Source organism: Panthera tigris, chromosome C2 (assembly GCF_018350195.1).
Source record: "Panthera tigris isolate Pti1 chromosome C2, P.tigris_Pti1_mat1.1, whole genome shotgun sequence".
Lineage (NCBI taxonomy): Eukaryota > Metazoa > Chordata > Mammalia > Carnivora > Felidae > Panthera > Panthera tigris.
Window position 1 is genome coordinate 65,017,100 of NC_056668.1, and position 21,422 is coordinate 65,038,521.

At 44.4% G+C, this 21,422-nt stretch overlaps 1 protein-coding gene across 5 annotated transcripts in view; it reads left to right on the forward strand.

The window, feature by feature from the left end:
• The window catches only part of LOC102963545 (protein ADP-ribosylarginine hydrolase), a 37,778-nt gene extending 22,477 nt beyond the window's left edge, over positions 1 to 15,301 (forward strand). For 2 of the 5 annotated variants that reach the window (XM_042998454.1, XM_042998455.1), the window contains exons 10-15: positions 3,008 to 3,097; positions 5,527 to 5,694; positions 7,034 to 7,123; positions 10,726 to 10,864; positions 14,127 to 14,291; positions 14,889 to 15,301. In XM_042998454.1, coding sequence (XP_042854388.1) covers positions 3,008 to 3,097; positions 5,527 to 5,694; positions 7,034 to 7,123; positions 10,726 to 10,864; positions 14,127 to 14,291; positions 14,889 to 14,973 — 737 coding nt within the window. In that variant the 3' untranslated portion in view covers positions 14,974 to 15,301. Of the gene's footprint in view, positions 1 to 3,007; positions 3,098 to 5,526; positions 5,695 to 7,033; positions 7,124 to 10,725; positions 10,865 to 14,126; positions 14,292 to 14,888 lie in introns of those variants that run through there. The other 3 variants (XM_007098354.3, XM_042998456.1, XM_007098355.3) reach the window with 3 other exon arrangements.
• Positions 15,302 to 21,422: the final 6,121 nt, after the last annotated feature.

Genomic DNA, 21,422 nt, shown 5'->3' on the forward strand with positions numbered 1-21,422 from the left:
ATGGCAGGGGCTAGGAGGCTGGCATCTACCTGTGTGGCTCTGGGCAGATTCCCTCCCTTCTGAGCTTCTGTTGCAGTGAGGAGTTTACCAGCATCATCTTGATCTCTGGTTAACACTAAATCTTGTGACAAGGCTGGGTGGGGGAGGACACTGCTGCCTGGCTGGCATAGGGGAAAGTCATACTACTTTTTTTCAGGGTGAATGTGCCTGGCCCCATGGGATTGGGACATTCCACTTCTGGGGCAGATACTCAGGCCTGTCGGGACTTCCTCCTCCCCAGGGAGGAGACAGCCCTTCAGTCCAGTGAAAAATGAGAAATCCTCCCCCACCCAACTCTGAATCCATTGTGACCAAATTAAGCTATTCTGACTAGCTGGAAAAGGGGATGGGCATTCCTCCTCATTTCTACTTTGACATGAAATGCCCAGGAGTTAGCCAGATCCTGTGCTCAGGATGGTGGGTACGAGATCAATTCATGCCTATCCCTCACCAGAAGAGTCTGCTGTTCAAGTGAGAGGTGTCCATGTCTCATTCCCTTTGTTCAGAAGCCTTCTTCTTAGCACCCAACACTCACAGATTCCTAATTCTGGAAGAAACCCATGCAGTCATGTAATTCAACCCTCTTTCCCACCTTTGTCATCTCACAGTTAGGAAAGCAAAGACCACAGGCTTCTGCCTAGCTGTTAGGTTAACCATATTAATTATCAAGGTCAACTACTTCTGTTTCTAAATTTGCTAAATAGGTGACTTGTTAGGTCCCTATTTATCAGAGGGCGACCTCTCAGTCTCCTTCAAAGTTGGAGCCTCTTCCTAATGTGACCAGAGGGAAAAAAATCATTCCATTTGTTTAACCGATTTTCATTGAATTATGTAGTTAGCACCAAGAATGCAACACACAAGACATTGAAAAAGGTCCCTGCCCACATGGAAATACAGACTAATTGCGAGGGCATTCATTCATTACTTCCTTCAATAAACATTAGGTACTCACATGTGACAGGTATGGTGCTGGTATTAGGAATATAGCAGAAAAAAGGCCAAGTCCCTGCTATAAGTTGTAGAGCTTCCAGGCAAGTAAACAGACATTATTACACACTATGAGTATGATAATGGAGAATGTGGGGCAGAGGGTGACTTGTGGGGTGGAGAGGCTGATTACTTCAGGAAGGATTATTGAGGAAAGTCTGTCCCAGGAGGTGATATTTTCGGATGAGAACGAGCAAGTCCTGGGAAAAGCTGGGAGAACATTCAAGTTGGAGAGAACAGCCAAACGAAAGCCTGGACATGGTTGGGGGACAGGAAAGAAAACCATGTGATTAGAGAGCAGGGAGTGAGGCTAGAGAAGAGGGAGGAGGACCAGGCTGGCCATGGTGAGAAGTTTACATTTTATTCTACAGGCAGTGAGAACAGGGAGGCAATTAGGATTTCCTGTAAAGATTATTGTGGATGCTGTGCACAGAATAAGTTGCAGGGGACACTAAGGGGAGCCTGGAGGCTCATTAGAAGGTGTTTACAGTAGAGGCCAAGAGATGGTGGTGGCTTGTGCAGAGGTGGGGGCAGTAGAGACAGAGAGAAATATAAAGACTCAAGGGGCACCTGGGTGGCTCAATCGGTTAAGCATCCGATCTCGGCCCACGTCATGATTTCACAGTTTGTGAGTTCAAGCCCCACATTGGGCTCTCTGCTGTCATCCCAGAGCCCTCTTTGGATCTTCTGTCCCCCTCTCTCTCTCCCCCTCACTTTCTCTCACTCTTTGTCTCTCTCAAAAATAAATAAACATAAAAAAGTCTTTTAAAAAACCAAAAAAAGAAAGATTTGAGAGGTATTTTGGAGGTAGAGTTGGCTAGACAAGTGATGGGCTAAGTGTAGGGAGTGACAGAAAGAGAGGAAGCAAGGATAACTTCCAGGTCATTGCTTAACCCCTGGATAGATGCCAGTAAACAAATAACATGCAACTGATCACTTACAGTAGTGATAGATGTGGAAAGGGGAAAGATGTTTTGAAGGGGAAAACCGGGGTCTTTGGCAGCTGGCTCTGACCCCATCTGAGGAGTCAGCTGTGGTCACAATGATGAGATGAGGGCTAAAGTGTTTCAAATTAGCCAGGTCTTACTTCTGCTCAGTCAGATAAGCACAAAAATATGAGGAAGACTGTGGAAATGTGGCCCCACACATACATATGTGAACTCTTGCTCAAAACAAAGTAAACCGTGTTTGGGGCGCCTGGGTGGCTTGTCGGTTAAGCGTCTGACTTCAGCTCAGGTCATGATCTCACGGTCCGTGAGTTCGAGCCCCGCGTCGGGCTCTGTGCTGACAGCTCAGAGCCTGGAGCCTGTTTCAGATTCTGTGTCTCCCTCTCTCTCTGACCCTCCCCTGTTCATGCTCTGTCTCTCTCTGTCTCAAAAATAAATAAAAACGTTAAAAAAAAAAAAGTAAACCGTGTTTGACAAGGAAATTCATCAAGCTTGTAATATTTAGTGATTTATAAAAACTTATGTGAAGGGAGGGGCGCCTGGGTGGCTCAGTCAGTTGAGCATCTGTCTTCGGCTCAGGTCATGATCTCACGGTCCGTGAGTTCGAGCCCCATGTCGGGCTCTGTGCTGACAGCTTGGAGCCTGGAGCCTGTTTCAGATTCTGTGTCTCCCTCTCTCTCTGACCCTCCCCCGTGAATGTTCTGTCTCTCTCTGTCTCAAAAATAAATAAGCATTAAAAAAATTTATAAAAACTTATGTTAAGGGATATTTTTCTCGAATTTATTAGAGAAATATGAGTATCTTATGGCTTTATTCTTCTTTGCTTCCTTCCAGTGTGTAAAAACACCTTTAGAAAACTGATGGCAGGTTCTTCAGTTTCACAGCACTTAGGAGTGAGGTGGGCACCCAAGGAGCACACAGAGTGGATGCGCTCCCAAAGGCAGACCTCAGGCTCTGCTGCCAGTGGACCCTGCTGTGGGGCCTGGAAAATAAGCCCCTGCAATCAGAAGTAATGAGATTCTTCCTCCTTCCAGATGCGGGTATTCGGATTCCTGTCGGACACGTGGACTACTTCGTCAATGGAGGCCAAGACCAACCTGGCTGTCCCACCTTCATTCATGCAGGTCAGAAAGCCAGAGAGAGTTGGGGTTTGGCTGCCCCAGAGGCTGGAATTCACCAGTAGCCTTTATGTTGAGTCAGCCAGTGTGGAACACAGGGGGGTCTTCCTTCTCATGTCCTTTGTTATGCCCCATAATGCCTTTCCCAACACTTATTGAATGGATGTCTTTGGAGCCCAGGAATTCCGGGGGAGGAGTGCCCGAAATTAAAAGCGTACACCATACTTCTCCTGGCCTACCCACTTTTTAAGCCCTGCAGTGATATATCATCACTCAAGCCAATAAACCCTATTTTTCCTGGGCCCTGATTTGTGGCAGGTCCACACTAGCTGCATCCTCTGCGGAGCTTAGTTGTGGTAGAAGGAGAATGACACACCCAAAGCTGGCTAGCTGAAGGTTCAATTCACTGATGACTTACTAAATTTGACAGTCCCCCAAAATTGTTTTTTTTTTTTTTTTTTTTTATTTTGGGGACAGAGAGAGACAGAGCATGAACGGGGGAGGGGCAGAGAGAGAGGGAGACACAGAATCGGAAACAGGCCCCAGGCTCCGAGCCATCAGCCCAGAGCCCGACGCGGGGCTCGAACTCACGGACCGCGAGATCGTGACCTGGCTGAAGTCGGACGCTTAACCGACTGCGCCACCCAGGCGCCCCCCAAAATTGTTTTTAAGATAATCTTGAGTGCATTCAATAAATATACATTTCTTGGGTGCCCAGGTGGCTCAGTTAGTTAAGCATCTGACTCTTGTTTTCGATTTGGGTCATGATCTCACAGTTTGTGAGTTCAGGCCCTGTGTCGGGCTCTGCGTTGGCAGTGCAGAGCCTGCTTGGGATTCTCTCTCTCCCTCTCTCTGTCCTCCCTTGCCCTCTCTTCATCTCAAAATAAATGAACTTAATAAAAAAATGTACAGTTTCTTTTCTAAATACACAATTGATGCTTGCACAACTTGAATTTGAACTGTACGAGTCCACTTATACATGGATTTTTTGATACAGTACAGTACTGTAAATGTATTTTCTCTTCCTTGTGATTTTTTTCAACATTTTCTTTTCTCTAGCTTACTTTACTGTAAGAATACAGTATTACACTTACACCAAATATGTGTTAATCAACTGTTCATGTTATTAGTAAGGATTCTGGTCAACAATAGGCTATTAATAATTAAGTTCAAGGGTCAATGTATTCTTCTAGAATGTTCTTTTTTTTTTTTAATTTTTTTTTACATTTATTTATCTTTTGAGAGACATAGACAGAGCACAAGTTGGGAAGGGGCAGAGAGAGAAGGAGACACAGAATCCAAAGCTGGTTCCAGGCTCTGAGCTGTCAGCACAGAGCCCGACGTGGGGCTCGAACTCACAAACTGTGAGATCATGACCTGAGCCAAAGTCGGATGCTTAACCGACTGAGCCACCCAGGCGCCCCTAGAATGTTCTTTTTGAATTCATTCTTCTTAGCATTATTTTAAATAATATTAAATTTGTCAAAAGCTAAGGACCAAGGGTTGTTTAATCTTCTCACATTCTTCTTATGAACATAGCCAACCTATCAGCATTTCTTACGGGAATTTTATCCTGATTTCTGATTACTGTTTTTAGTCTTTTCTTGCCTTACCAAATTTTTGACACTTTAAGGATTCTTTTGACAATTTTATTGAATAATCCCTAATCTAATTTACTAAATTCATTGATTATCCAAAAACATGTTTCCTTTCACAATTTGTAGATTTTCCAACTTTTTTTTTTTTTTTTTTACCAGATGGGATAGTTTGATTTTAATGGCTTTTGAATATTTCTGTGATATTTCAGCGGCCACTTTTCATTTTTCTTCATAACACAATTTGAAAAGGGTTTGGTTTGTATCCCCCACCTCCCTGTTGCAGCTGGAAGGAGCTTGCCCATAGAGAGTGTGCCAGCCATGGGAAAAAGAAAGTTGACACACAGCTCAGATGTGGTTACTGGTCCCAGAGTGGGGGTCCCAAGGTGAAGGGGGACTCTGAAGACCTCAGAACCTAGAGCTGACTCCCTTGATTGTTTCATTGCTGGGATGAGTATCATGAGGTTATAAAAATTTTTGTTGGGTGTTGATGAAGAAAGTAAAATGTGTAGACAGATATTCATTGTGAGAAGTGGGTAAAGGTCACCAATTGTCTGAAAGCTCCCATTTTCTGAAAGAGAGTTTGATGATCATGAAAGAATGGGTCTCAAATTAAACTTTTTTTTTTTTTTTGATAGATTAAGCTTAGGTATCTCTGGAAAAGGAAAAGGAAGAAAGCAGTAGCCATGTCCATTAACATTAAAAAATGTGGCTCAAGAGACATCCCATGTATTTGTAGCCTGCTGGAATATAAAATTCAATAGAGTTATAATAAGTAGCATGGAGGGATTTTCATTTGTCTTAAACTAAAACCTTGGTTGTGTTTTTTACCCTGTTAAGGTTACAGTTACCTGATCTGTGATCACATGAGGGCCGTGTACCTCTACATCAGTGCCCTGGAGAATTCCTGTCCATTGATGGCCTTTCCCTGTGCCAACTACAAGGCCTTTCTTGCTGGAAAATGTCTGGATTGTTTTAACCCATTTCTGCTTTCCTGCCCAAGGATTGGTAAATGCCACCCCTTTGACTTCCTTTGACAATTTGGGGAAAGTTCAAGTCTTGCTAATTGTCACCTCTTTAAGTCCTGCTCTTCTGTGGTCAATAAGTCTATCCAACTACAGTAAGGAAATTCACCAATGAAATGTTCAGCCTGTTCCCACCTGGAGGATGGCATTTGGCCTTCCACATCCCACCTCTCGCCATGCATGCTGTTGCCTGATACTCTACTTGCTCTGCACACACCCTTCACACACAGCCCCTTGTCTGCAAGTCCAGGCAAAGGACACTTTATAAACATTGGTAGAATTCAGAACTGCTGCCCCCACTCCCAGACCAGATGCTTGCCATAGGTCTTTCTAGCCAGGCCAGCCATTCTCCAATTCCTGGTAGATTCTAAATCAAGGTGTTGTGGGGAATCCCCATGAGTGGCACATATGGCCCCCTTTAGGGGTTTGAGGCTGTGGTGACCATGTGCCAGCTGGAGGGCTGCCTAATTGCTGGCTGGCTTGGGCACATTGCTGGATGACCCAGGCTAGTCTGGGGAGGGGGGCTGGGGAAAGGCTGAGGGATCTGACCTCAATTCACCCTGTGCAGGTCATTGCTGAGAACATCCTAGGGTTCTCCAAGGTGGTTTCAGGAAGAACTCTGGGGGAGTATAAATGGTTCCTTTCTCGCCCTCATTCTCCCACTTCCCACCCCTAGCTGCTACTCAGAACCGCAGCTTGACAAAATGTTAAAGTAGATGTAGCTTCCCACAATAAAGCAAATCAACATTACTTCCTACTCATTGTGCATATGCCACAATTTCCCCCAAATGTGATGGACCAGCCACCTCACACTTTCCCCAGCCTCAGCTCTCACTACACTTTCCCTGGCACTGAACACCCCAGGGATGTTCATGTTTCATGTTTCCTCACCCTGTATGCCTTTGTCCAAACTGTACTCCCTGCTTGTTATGTCCTTCCTTAACTTGTCAACCACTATTCTTCAGGTCAAACGCTTTCCGTGCTTTGTCTGTGAAGGATATAAATGCCGTTAAAACAACTGTCTAATAGATTATTTTACAAATTGGAGATCTAATCTCAAATTTCTGATACATACCTCCTGAGAATGGGCCAGATGATCTTAAAAAATGTGCTTCCTGTGTATTTGCGTGTTTATCTTTGACTGGACTGAACTGTATGTATCCTGGGACCCACCTTAGGGCATGACATATAATGAGCATACAGTGTAGTTGTTTGCAGAATGAATGGGTGTGCAAATTAATCAATATGTGGTTGCGTGCCATGGGACACTGAAATGGCCTCCTCAGGGATCTTGTTTTTTGTCTTTGCCTCTGTATTTCCAGGGCTGATGGAACAAAGTGGTGTTAAGATACAGCCGCTTCCCAAGGAAGTGAAAGTGTACCTCCGGACCACTTCCATGGCTCCGTACTGTGGTGAGTGGGGGGTTTGTGTGTAGCTCAGGTATGCTACTGTGCTGTTCTGCAGAGTCCAGGGCTCTGGCGTGGGCTGTGTCTAGCATGGCATGGGAGCTCAGGCGTGAGGTGAAGGACAGGCACAAAGATGTCATAGGAGGGGTGAGGGGCAGCAGCTACTGGTCTTAGACCCTAAACTTTCAGAGCTAGTCCAACCCATGCTCTACTGCAGATTATCAGGTATCTTGCTGTCTGTATACTTATCCTAGTTCCTCCCCACCTCACTTCAGTGTGGGTTCTCTGTAATGTGGTTTTTGGGAGCACCCTCTGGCTTCATCCTTCCTGCATACTTTTTTTCACCCCCTCCTCGATGCCCATCTTATGTGTCTCCTACCCTGGCAGCCCTGTTAGGTCAGGGTCTCTAAGGAATGTTGAACCTTGCTCTCTACTCTACTTCCCCTACATACACATACTCCAACTATTTACTGTTGCTTCTAACCACTATGCTTCACTGAAGCTAAGATACCAGTAAAAGATGTTAAATGTGAGAGAAAAATGTGTCTTAGATTCTATGAAATATTACAGGTTGAAGCATCATTTTCTCCTATGCTGTTTGCATCTTAAGTAGAGTGATTATACTTCCTTAGTGCTTGTTATCATAGGATCTTGTCTGGTTTATTGTGTGTATAGGATAAAAGTATGCTGGCTGGGATGATAAATTGTACATCCAAATTAACTCTGATATTCTGATCAGCTTGTGTCTGGTTGGTGGAGGGATCTTTCTTTATGGCCATTCCTTCCTTGGACCAGAACTCCTGTTGCCATGTGATATGGAGCCCAAAGTTCAGATTGTGGTCATACAGACTTGGATTTGAATGTCAGCTTCTCCACCTACCAGATGTGTCATCAGAAGGAAGTTACTTAACCTGGCTGAACTCTCCATCCTTATGTAGAAAGTGGGAACAACAACAGTATCTACTTTAAAGAATCAATTGTGAGGGTAAAATAAAATAGTATACAGGGAGTTGCTAGCACAGTGACTGGAGCTTGATAAGTAATAATTCCCTTCCTTTTATCATTCAGAGAACTGGGGGAGACTAGATGCGGGTGTTTATCATGCTAGAGAGAATTCATGGCTACCTCTTAGGAACAAGTGGATTATAAGAGTCGACTGTGGGCTTCTCACATATATCTGCTCATTTGACAACCCCACTCTAGTTAGCTGTGAGGACGGAGAGGTTCTGAGAGATTAAGCCTTGTGCCCAAGGCTACACAGTGGTGCGGAAAAGGCAGAATTCAACTCAGGTCTTCTGACTCCAAAATCTATATTCTTTCCGTGTCACCACCTGCCTCCACACTGGCTTCTTTGCCTCTGCTTCTGAGAATCTGCTCTTTACAACCGTATTTCTTGGATCCTCTTTTGTCCTCACCGCCCCCTCCAGAGGTCAGCCTGGGGGAGGATGCTTTGTCCAGTGGTGGAGGCAGCGATGCCAGGACCAGATGTCCAGTTTTACTTCCAGTTCTGGGACAGCTTCACAGCAACCTGAACTGGCTCCTTCCTGTCTGCTCAGTCAGGGACACACATGGCAGGGAGCCTGGGGCACACTTGAGGTTAGAGGCATTTCAAAGTCCCTGCTGAGGCAGACTCACACAGCTATAATTTTTCTGACTGTTTCGTATTTGTTGTGAGACTCCCTCTCCATGCCCCAGAAGCATGGCCCTATCTGTTCAAAAACCTCACAGAGCTACAGAAAGAAATAAGCCAGCCCGAGTACCTGCTTTTCTGCATGCTCTGCGCCTTGCAATTCTGAGCTTTTTGTTCTGAGCACTGAAGCTGGGACTCTCCTCTACCTGGAGGGATAGGCCATCCACCTGGTAGTTTGGGTAGTACCAACGGCCTGCAGCTCCCGCTCTCACCCACTCCCGGGCCCCACGCACTGGGTGCCCATCGTCCCGCTCGGCCTGCCTGGGTCTCAGCAGTGTTCAACAGGACAGTGGTCACCCCTGACCCCTGCCAGACATGCACCAGCAGGGCAGAGAACCTTCTCCAAATAGTTTTTCTATTGTTTTCAACACTATTGTTGAAAACAAATAGTGTTTCTATTGTTTCTAAATAGTTTTTCTAACAGTCTTACTTTTCCCTTTATAGAACAGTGTTTCACACAAAGTGCTTTCTCTCCATTACCTCATTTAATCCTTGCCAATGTTCTGTGAGGTGATATCGAGGGTTGTAGATGAAGGAGCCAAGACACAGAGAGGTTCAGTGACTTAGGGAAAGGAAACAGCGAGTAAGCAGCGGGGCCAGGCCTTGGATCCAGATCTCCTGATCAACCATCCAGGGCTCTGTCTGCTGCCTCCCATGTCTGACTCCTGCACTGGAGATTGGATTCCACTACTGATTCCCACCCATCCAGTGTTAGTAGACCTGACCCTCTTGGGGCTTCCAGATAATATAAAGAGAGAAGCAGAACTTTAGGAAACTTTCTTAATGGGTGAGATCTGCTGGCAAAGGAAGAAGTGGTATAATATGTAAAAGTCAGCCCAGAGAATTCAATTCCTAAAGCTTATGTAATTTAGCTTTTTTTCCAGATTTCAGTTACCCACTACAATTTAGCCCTTGCCCATTACCTTAACAGTCTGCATCCTCTAGCAAACAACTGAGAAAGAGACAGAAGGGGCATGGCACTGGATGTGTTCCTCTGTGGAGAGGAAGCATACGGTGCTCTCTTTTCTTCCATGTGGGTTCTTGGCATCTTAGCACCTGTCAGTGAGTCTTGTTACCAACTCCATTAGCCCAGATGGATCATAGCACTCCTCCAGCTTAGTGGTGAGTGTACCAAAATCCACTTGGTGTCCCCCCAATATTTGCCTTTAAAACATGACAAATGAAAAAGTACAAGTAGGGCAGAAGTGAAGAATTGCCTGTCCAGCTATGTCCCGATCACCAAAGAAGTCTGTGGAAATGCCCCAAGACTAAAGATACTGCAAAATGCCACCAGATGGGTCTCCCCCTTAATAAGGAAAGGATAGGAGGTTAGGGAAGCTGTAATTCTTAACTTCTCTTGCCAGAGAGACAGCAGGGGCATCACCACGAGCCAGGCTCCTCGTCTGGTTTATGTCAATGACGCAAGTTTGAGAGCCCCAGGATCGATGCTGCCTGGGAGGGTGGAGATGCCATACAGGCACCCAGCTGCCACAGAGAGGGAAATAGTCATCTCCTACACACAAGTGGGCTCCCTGACACTGTGCATATGGAGGGTTATTTTAGGAGTTAATTATTTAGTATAAGAAAGATCCTTTTCAGTTCTTTTAAAATCACACCACCGAGATAATGTCATCAAGCAGGGAGGAGTGGGACATTCTAGCATTATAGGTAATAATAAAAACTAACATGTATTGAACGCTTCCTAGGCACAGACACTGTCTAAGGACTTTTGTATTAACTCATTTAACTCTCATTCAGACCCATTTTTATTATCCCCAATTTACAATGAGGAAGCTAAGGATCTGGAATGACAGATAATCTGCTGCTAGTCAACGGCTGTTAAGAGGTAGATCTCAGATCCCTGCACTGCTGCTCTCCGGGGCTTTTTGCATGTTGTACCCACTGACCTCTGGCCCAGGCATCTGCTCTGCTTTGGTTTCCCAGTGCATCACAGCCTCGTGGAGTTTTACTTGCAGGAGCCAAGAAAGAAGGATACCTGTATCTCCATCACCTTCCTTAGCAGCAATGTTACTTCCTCGGTCGAGATCACCATGTACGTAAGTGTCCCGCGTTACATGCACACATCTCCCACAACAGGCCCTGTGCGATCACTGATGGGTGACCCGAGCCCGCTGGGCTGGAGGTGGGGGTGAGGGCAGCACCTACTACAGATGCACCCCACAGACACATGGTGGGCAACTGTCCCAGGTTCAGGATCAGTATTGGGTCCAAGGATAGTGTATTCAGACAACAGCAGCTGAAGCAGGCAGACAGCAGTCATGGGATGTCTCAAAAAGTGGTGAGAACAAAGTAATTGGGTCCCCGATAGGAAACAGTAGTCAGGACTCCAGGAAGGCCACGTCAGGGATGTCAGCAAGTAGGAGGACCTCAGCCACTAGCCCAGGGAGGGCTGGCCAGAGACTGCGAAGAACCTACTCTTGGAAAGTAGGTGAGTTAACTCTAGGTGAGTTAGTAGAAGTGAATCACAGGCAGAGGGTCAGTTAGCAAATGAGTACAAGGTGAGGCCAGCAGGGCTTGATGCCAGGTGGTGCCAATCTCTGGAACTGGGCTGAGCATTTCCTTCCCTTATAGGGTCACATCTGGGCGTAGCGGCTGGCAGGACCACACTTGAGGTGGGAAGACAGAGAACTTCACCTATAGGAAGGCTCAGGCCTGGCAGGGGACAGGAACTCAGCAGCAGTGGTGCATGTTTCTTTAAAAAGCAATTGGTTAGGGGTGCCTGGGTGGCTCGGTTTGTTAAGCTTCCGGGTCTTGATTTTGGCTCAGGTCATGATTTCACTGGTTCATGGGATTGAGCCTTGCATTGGGCTCTACGCTGACAAAGCGGAGCCTGCTTGGGATTCTTTCCATCTCCCTCTCTCTCTCTCTCTCTCCCTCCCCTGCTCATGCTTGCATGCATGCTCTCTCTCTCAAAATAAATAAATAAACATAAAAAAAAAAAGCAATCGGTTAGTTACTCCCAAGCCAGCAGGAGCCAGTCTAATCAGAGAAGTAACTGTCTTGGTCAGGGTACAGTCCAGAAACCAGAGTCCAAGCTGGGAGTCCAATAGAGGGACTTCAACCCAGGGAACTAATTACAAATGTGTTGGGAGGGCTGGAAACCCAAAAGGAGCGTGAGGCACCGCAGAGATCAGCAACGGAGGCCACTCCGCCTGTGGGGTTGGAGGAAGAAAGCCCGAAGGTGTTTGTAGAATACCAGCAGGATCTGGAAGCAGGCAGGAAATATATCCCCTCTGGAATCACAGTCCAAAGCAGTCTCCCCACTGTGCGTGCCTCCTGCAAGTTAGACCTCACTGGAACCTGCTGGCAGGGGAGCCTGAGAAGTGTGGTTGGCAGGGGAACGCATGAATCACAAACACGGAAATGACCAGTGCGTGTGCACAGAAATGTACAATTGTCCACAGTGGCAGGTGCCATGAGGACAAGTGAGACAGAGCCTGACCAAGTGTGAAAAGGTGATGTTTGAGGAGTGTTTGAATTGACATTTGAGTAGTGATTCACAGGAGTTACCCAGGCCAGGGGTTAGTGAGAATATGGCGCAGGGAGTGGAGAGCAGGGGGTGAGGCATTGGAGAAGGAAGCTGGGGGAGCAGGGGTCGCAGCTGAGGTCCAGACTGTGCCAGGCATTGAAGGACAGGTTAGGGATTTTTATTTTTATCCTGAGAGCAGTTTGGGGAGCCACTGGGAATTTGAAGCAGGAGAGTGACCGGATCAGATTGGAGTTTGGAAATATTTCTCAGGCTGCAGTATTGGAGGTTAATTGCACTAACCAGGGAAGACAAGTTTCCACTGAGAGGAGCACATTTCTGGATTCCCAAACACCCTGCCACCAGCCAGGGCTCCAGCTCACACAGGCCAAAGAGAGAAGTCCCGCAGGCAATCAGGACCCCAACACAGATTTTCAGGTGCCCACGTTAGTCTTGCAGATTATAGCTGAATAATTTTCACTACATCAGTTCAAGGTCACATTATTTCCACAAGGTGTTTTCATTGCTTCTTGGTTGCATGGGTAAATGAGCCAACATTGGCAAGGGTCCTGACAATGACACATAAATAGCCACTCATTAGAATCACCTGGAAAGCATTAAACACCACTGACCCCCAAACCCTGCCCCAGGCCAATTGCAGCAGAATCTCTGGGCATAGCCTCAATCACTACACTTTTTTTTAAATGTTTACTTATTTTTGAGAGATAGAGACACAGCACGAGTGGGGAAGGGACAGAGAGAGAGGGGAGACACAGAATCCAAGGCAGGCTCCAGATTCTGAGCTGTTAGCATAGAGCCCGATGTGGGACTCGAACTCAAGGAGCATGAGATCATGAGCTGAGCTGAAGCCGGACTCTTAACTGACTGAGCCACCCAGGCGCCCCTCAACCACTACACTTTTAAATCCTCCCTGAGTGATTGGAATAGATATCTACAGATTCTTCCTTCTCCCCAAAACAATTTGCATTACTCTTTTGAAGAAGACTATCAGAACATGGTTATCTTCAGTTCCTTGTTTGTTGGTTTTTTTCTCTCTTGCAGATAGAAATTGAAAAAGGCGGGGCTGGGGGGAGTTTATGTGTGAGTCTACTTTCTATAGCTTTGTGTGTGAGTCTACTTTCTATAGCTTTGTGAAATCCCAAGGTTTCCTTCTAATTAGAAAATTTACCCAAACCAGGTCTTTCGGCCGCTTACTCATAGCGTCCTTCATACCCTGTTAGTTTGCAAGCTCCTCCATTCATGCAGCTTCTTAAAGGGAAAAACCTTATTTTTTTCCTCTGAAGTATTTCAAAACACTTCTAAAATTAAAAAAAAAAAAAAGGAACAGCTTTTAAAGTTGTACAGAATCTTCCTCAAAAGAAAAAAAAAAAAAAAACTAGGGGCGTTTGGGTGGCTCAGTTGGTTAAGCCTCTGGCTCTTGATTTCAGCTCAGGTCATGCTCTCATGGTTCATGAGTTCGAGCCCTGAGTTAGGCTCTGCGCGGACAGTGTGGAACCTGCTTGGAATTCTCTCTCTCCCTCTCTCTGCCCCTCCCCAGTTCATGCTCTCTCTCTCTTTCTCTCTCTCAAAATGAATAAATAAACATTAAAAAATATTTTTAAAAATCAACAACTATTTTCTGAGCCATGTTCAAAGCTGTGAGTATATGTGCAAAGGGACTGGTTAGTGTGATACAAAGGATCACGGTCCCCACCTTCAAGGAGTTCTTTTGTGCATGAAACTAACCAATGCTACCAGCGGAACCCCATAGGAGCCAAGGGGAAGCAAAGGCCAAAAGTGCTTCAATAACTTAATTTCCCTTTCCCTTGCAGACCTAGACAGCAACTCCAGGGGAGAGGAATCATAGCTCACACCAACGCTCAGTGCCAGATAAACCAAGTGAAATTCAAGTTTCATTCTTCCAACCTAGTTTGGAAAAAAGATCGGACTACCATTGCTGGAAAGTTCTGCACTGCTCCTTTGCCGGTCAATGACAAGTAAGCCCAGAATCCACACCTGCCCCATACATACCCACAAGGGCCAATCCTGACCTGAGATGTGACATTTGTTGAGGTACAGTCTCATTACAGAGATTAGCTTCTTCAACAGAAATGACAAAGACCTAGGGTTTTCTTGATTTTCTATGGGGCCATCTTGGGTTGGAGGTGTTCAAAAGCCAAAGAGGGTAGGCTTCAATTTCCCATTCCCACTTCAATATAAGAAACTTCATTTTATCTGATATACAGCTGAATAATTTTATATATACATATAAAATCTATTTTATATATGTCTTATTCAGTTTCTACATACGATTTATTGAAACAAAGACTTCTCATTGCATAGTTCCTCCTCCTTAGTCTCCACTGGTCACATTCACAGCTGTGGATCCACCTGTGCCTCTAGCACAAATTTATATTAGTCTTACCACCCTGGGCACTTGGAGGACAGGAGTAGTAGACTCCTATAATAGACAGCTATAGGCTTCTTTCATCTGACATCATGGTAACACAAGAGCACACAACTCCTAGCCCTCTTTCCTGAGCAATCGGGGACCTGCCCTGAGCGCATACCTTCTTGTTGCTCTTCTTTTGCAGCAAACAGACTGTCTGCTTACCTGAGCCAGTGAACTTACAAGCGAGTGTGACTGTTTCTCATGACCTGAAACTAAAGTGTGTATAGTATAAGCCTGGGCAGGATGCATCTCCCTGGATTTCAGAGGTCGGGAAACTATGTTCAACTTACTCTAGGCATTACTACTAGAAAGAAGGCAAAACTCATGGTTATTTTCCCCATAATAGCCACCTTAGAGGGGAGAGATAACTTATTCTATCAGAGCTTTGTCTCTGTTACCAATTTGAACAGCCTTGCAAAATACCGCTTCAGCTTTTCTATTCCTACTTAACTGCATATTAACTGCAATTGCCCCATATCCTTGAACATCTGTGCCTAGGATTCAATGGAAACATTCACAGGAACAATGTTTTTTTAAAAAAAAAATAATAAAACACCATGGAATATCTGAATTATTTCATTGTTTTATTGAAATGGAATTCTGTGATGTATAGAAATGTGGTTTTCTATAGGATGGAGAAAACAATAGGCGCTGAATTCTCTGTATTAAAATAGCAATTGAGAAGAAGTGCTTGGAACAGGAGAGGGGATGGAGGGCTGGGAAAAGATGGCACCATTCACCATTCCTTACCATTGCCTTCTCTTGATATCTGGAAGGTTTGGGGAATCAGAGAGATCTTTGGGGAATATAGATGAATTTTCTTTGGGTCAGTGTTTCCCAAACTTTGTTGTAAGTTACCTTGTATACAGCCATAGTCCAGCAAGAAACAGATGATTTGCTCTAACAGGGTAATTTGAGGAGAATTTAATAAAAGGACTATTTACAAAGGTCTTAGTAGGAAGTGGGAAAACCAGAAGGGATGGTGCTGTTCCCTCGGGCTAGGGGCTGAGTTAGCTCATCCTGCCCTAGGTCTGAAGAGGCAAGAGGAGAGAGCACCGGAATCCCAAGACTGACAGGGGCTGCCAGACCTTCAGTCAAGGGACATGGTCACCCGGACAGCAATCCTGTAGGGAGGGAAGTGAGGAAATAGATTCTCCAATCTCACTCTTCTTTCTGCCCTCATCTCCTGCTAGTGCTCCCCAATGAATGACTCCAAGCAGAAGCCAGAAGGCAAGAGGCATGTTGATGTGACCCAGGGCATAAAGCAGGACAGAGAAGGGTGGAGAATGCCTGGGGTGTGGGTGAGGAACCCCAGAGAGATATGGCACACACCATCACACTTTCTCCACAAGCAGGTACTCCCTGGAATCTTCCATACTTAATCGTTTTAACACTTTTTTTTTAATGTTTATTTATTTTTGAGAGAGACAGAGAGAGATTGAGCACGAGTGGGGGAGGGGCAGAGAGAGAGGGAGACAAAGAATCCAAAGCAGACTCTAGGCTCCGAGCTGGCAGCACAGAGCCCAACGAGGGGCTTGAACTCATGAACCACAAGATCATGACCTGAGCCAAAGTCAGACACTCAACCAACTGAGCCACCCAGGCGCCCCTCATTTTAGCTTCTTTAAAAAATCCTTTAAGTCATTTTTAAGTGTACGATCCAGTAGTATTGAGTACATTCGTAGTGTTGTACAGCCATTACCTCTTTCCATCTCCAGAACTTTTTCATCTTCCCCAATCGAAGCTTTGAACCCATTAAGCAATTCCCCATCCCCCCCCCCCCGGGCCCCCGCCCCTGGTAACCACTATTCTACTTTCTGTCACTATGATTTCTACTCTTCTAGAATACCTCATACAATCATGCAATATGTGTCCTTTTGTATCTGGCGTATTTCACTTCGCATGACATTTTCAAAGTTCCCCATGTAATAGCATGTGTCAGAATTTCCTTTCTTCTTAAGGATGAATAGTATTCCATGGTATACGTATGTCACATTTTGTTTACCACTTCAGCCATCCACGGACACTTGTGTTACTCCACCTTTTGGCTGTTGTGAATAATGCTGCTCTGAACACGTGTGTACAAAGATCTGTTCAAATAAATGTGCTTTGAAAGAAACTGCTGACTTGCTGGTTCACTGTCCACAGTAAAGGCAGGAAGATGATGTAAGCAATAGCCTGCAATTGGTCCGTCTGGGCCAAGTCGCCCAGCTGACCAGAAGTCAGGGTTTGGGCCTTTGTCTAGGCTGTAGAAATGCAATGAAAGGACAGGTGATGCGTTGTGAATACTAACGTAGGTCTTTACTTTCTGCACTGTCCCCCACAGTCAGTGGGAGCGTAACATGAGTGCAGAAACTCCCCCCAGTATTGGGCAGGCTTGGGGTTCATTTTTATTTTTCAAAACCCAAACCCCCTCTTTCTTTTACTCCCTCCCTTACTCCACCCAGGTTCCAGGCAAGGACCTCGCTAGAGACAGTGTTACCCAGGAGCTATATTAGGGCTGTGCCTACTGTTCCTTGACCTTAATGTCCTTGTCACACATTTGCCATCCTGGGAGACACTGCTCAGCACATAGTTCTTCCTTGGTTTTCCCCACTGCTTATCGCTTCCAAGTGTGTGTAAATTATGCTTCTATGATCAAAATGATGTTATGTGATGCTGATTGGTGTTTCACTGACCTGTTTTTCCCTGTCCTCATACTTCCAGTTTTGCCTTTGAGTATACCCCTGTGCTTCTTTGCTAATAGCTTCTTACTTTAAAGCATGATTAGACTCTCTCACATTTTATTTTCCTCCCCATCAGAAATTTTAGACCATTACCCTAATGAAAATCCAGTTTTCCAGGGGCACCTGCGTGGCTCAGTTGGTTGAGCTTCTGACTCTTGGTTTTGGCTCAGGTCATGATCTAATGGCTTTGTGGGTTCGAACCCCATATTGGGCTCCATGCTGATGGTACACAGCCTGCTTGGGATCCTCTCTCTCCCTCTCTCTCCCTGACTCCCCTACTGCTGTCTCTGTCTCTCTCAAAATAAAGAAAAAAGAAAAAAGAAAAAAACTTTAAAAAAGAAAAAAGAAAAGCCAGTTTCCCTTCTTGTAAATAAATACAATGATAACATAACAATGTTTAAAAGTCCAACTAGATGTTGTGGCTTGCTGAAGGCTCTCCACTTCAGGCCTGTCCTTTCCTTATTAAAAAGGGAAGATTAGTAAATATGAGATGACAAAACCTTAACACCAGAGACTTTCTTCTTTATGTAATCAGTGACTTGAAAGAAAATGAAAACATAAACAACAATCTCACCAGGAGACTTAATGTTGTTTAATGCTGGGTCTATGTGCTACCTTAAACCATCCTGCCCAATGGCCCACACTTTGGGAAACCTGGCTTTAAGTAGGTGGGACATGTGTGAGATTTGAAAAAAGAGAAGGGTAACAAGAAAATCTGCCTGATGGCGGGGCAAGAGCATCGTCTCCCTTCCACACCCCCTGCTGCTCACAACCTCTTTTGAGATCTTTCCATGAGCAGAGACAATTACAGAAGTAATTCCCTTTGATAGTACACCCCTTCCCTTAAGTGGCACTACAAACATGGTTTCCAGACCCTTCCTCCCTCTGGTCGTGATACCCTGAATATGTTCAGTTTGTGCCATAATCCCAGGACTGGGCTCAATGTTTTCAATCTTCCTCCCACAGAACACACCAAGTGTGCAGTTTTACATGTTCCTCATTATAATCCTCCATTAATTCAGCCCAAGAGTCACTTTAGGGTTCAACTGCAACTCTTCAACTTTTTTTAAGTTTATTTATTCTGAGAGAGAGGGGGGGGGGGCAGGGCAGAGAGAGAGGGGAACAGAAGATCCAAAGCAGGCTCCAGGCTTCATGCTGACAGCAGAGAGCCCGATGTGGGGATCGAATTCACAAACCGTGAGATCATGACCTGAGCCAAAGTCAGATGCTTAACTGAGCCACCCAGGCGCCCCTCAACTCTTCAATTTTTAGAGTCTATTATTCTTACTGATTCTGCTTTCTTTCTTTCTCGTGGAGTTGATTTTTTTAACCTGAATGAACTTTTCATATAACCCAATTCCTTTACATGTTATTGTTGTAATCTTTCAACTTGTCAGGAATTACTTATATCCCGATTTTATCCTTAGGAACATTTAGCTTTCCCTCCAAGCTTTATGTAATTTATGTCATATATATATGTCATTTTTATTTTTATTTTTTTAATGTCTATTTATTTTTGAGAGAGAGAGACAGAGCATGAGTAGGGGAAAGAGAAGAGAGAAAGGGAGACACAGAATCAGAAGCAGGCTCCAGGCTCTGAGCTGTCAGCATGGAGCCCGATGTGGGGCTCAAACCCACAAACCATGAGATCATGACCTGAGCTGAAGTCGGATGCTTAACCAACTGAGCCACCCAGGTGTCCCAATGTATATGGCATTTTTAAATAGATTTCTTTTTATATCTGTATCCAAGAACTTGAGAGGAGAAAGTCAAGGGCAAAGCCCTACTTCTAGAAGCTTCCTTAAGATTAATCAATACTCTGGGTCTGAACATTTGCATAGATTTCTAATTCATGTTTATCTTGACTACTTATATATTATGAGAAAAGTTTCAATACTTTATATTTATAATGATCCCCTGATCTGAGAGAGAGAAAAGAGAGATAATATGATTGAGTTTTAGCATGACTTCATTCCCAAGAGCTCCTGATAATTTCTAGTTAATTTCGTAAATATATACAAGCAATGTTTTTAGTGATTTGTCCCTGGACTTTGCTGAGAACACACCAAACTTCCTAGTCTCTACTTTCAGGAATTTCTGCTTTACTTCTTTTTGGCTACTGGGGCAAATGTATCTACCATCTTCTAACTTCTTTTCTTTGGGATTATTCAGTGATCACCAAAGACCTCAGTTACCCTACAAGGTATTTCTAAGGCAAGATTGTAACTCAGGGTCTGGGTACCAGAATTCACTTAAAGCAGTTGGGTGATCGTTTCTCAATCTTGGTCTTCAGATTAATTTCCAAACCAAACCAAACAAAAAACCTCCCATACATTATTATATATATATTTTTCAAACTACAGAATCAATAAATGTTCATTTTAACAAGTCAAACTGTAGATATATAGACTACCATGACCCTGAGGTAATCCATGTTAATAGCTGTATGTATGTCCTTCTACCCATTTCTCCGTGTAAATACAAATATATACACACAAAGTTGTTTTTTTAACAAAAATGAAATCATAGTACACCTATCACTCTGCAATTTTCTGTAGTCACTTAACAATATGTCATGACTATCCCTCCAATTAGACACAGATCTAATCTACTCACTGGATGTGTAATATTCCACAGTCTGGATATGCCATAATTTTGTCAACTATTTTCTTTGTGATGGATTGAGGTTGTTTCAACTACAAATGATGCTGCAATAAATATTTGTGTGCATCTATCTCATATTGTGACTCCTGCATTTCTGTATGATAAATTTTTGCAGTGAGAATTGCTAGGTCAACAGATATACCAAAAGATTAGTAATGCTGGATTACTTTCTAAACATGGCATACCAGTTCACAGACGCTCTGACAGTGGTTCAAAGAAACTGGTTTCTTGCAATTACTTATTCAAGCATTTGTCTTCCTAAGATAAATTACTCAAACCCCCAAATTTCTCCTCTGGAGTTACCATGTGTTCAACTGGCTCCAAGCTGGCCAATCCATACCCATGTGTGAAAGTGGAATGACATTTTCCTTCAGAACTATAGGGGCCTGAGATTTCATTACTTTTGAAAAATGGCATTCATTCAGACACCATAGTCTCTGAGCAGTGAAATCATTAGAAGGGATGAGCTATAAAGACCTGTAAAAAAATAAACTCTTATTTATTTATGACTATAAAACTCAACTCTTTAAAAAAATTTCAGTCAATACAGAAAGTTATGAAAGAGAAAGTGAAAAACTAAAACTTCCTGAGCATTTAATATGTGTCAGGTAGTGTTCTAATCCCTTTATATAAATTCTCTTATTAATCCTCCCAGCAGTTCCATGTACTACCTCATTTTATATCAGAGAACATGGAGGGAGAGGGAATTAAGCAACTTGTCCATGGTCATACAGCTGGCAATGGGTGAAATCAGGATTCACACTAAGCCATGTGCCTCTAGAACCTGGGCTCTGTCCACTGTGTGATACAGGCTGGCCTCCTCAAGTTGGATTTTAGCACTTGCAACATCCTCAGTCTGGCCCCACTCTGCCTAACTGAAGTTACCTGCCATGTCCCCCTTGTGCTGAAGCCAGTATCCCCCTAAAGCATACTGTGGACTATGTCACTTCCATGCCTTTGCGCCTGCTGCCCCCACCATCCCCTTCAGGTTCTACCAGCCATTCAGATAGAACTTCCAGTTCTATCTCTTCCAGGAAGAATGGCCTTCAGTATGTCATTTCACTCAGTATCCATGCAGGGCTCTTGGCTGGCTCAACTGGTAGAGGATATGACTCTTGATCTTGAGGTTGTAAGTTCAAGACCCACTCTGGGTATAAAGATTACTTAAAAATAAACTCTTTAAAAAAAATATCTCCAGGAGGAAGCTGTGGGTGTATAAAGGAATCATACTGAAACATAAATCTTCTCATATTGCTAAAATCTCACCCAGCCCTTGATCTCCCTGT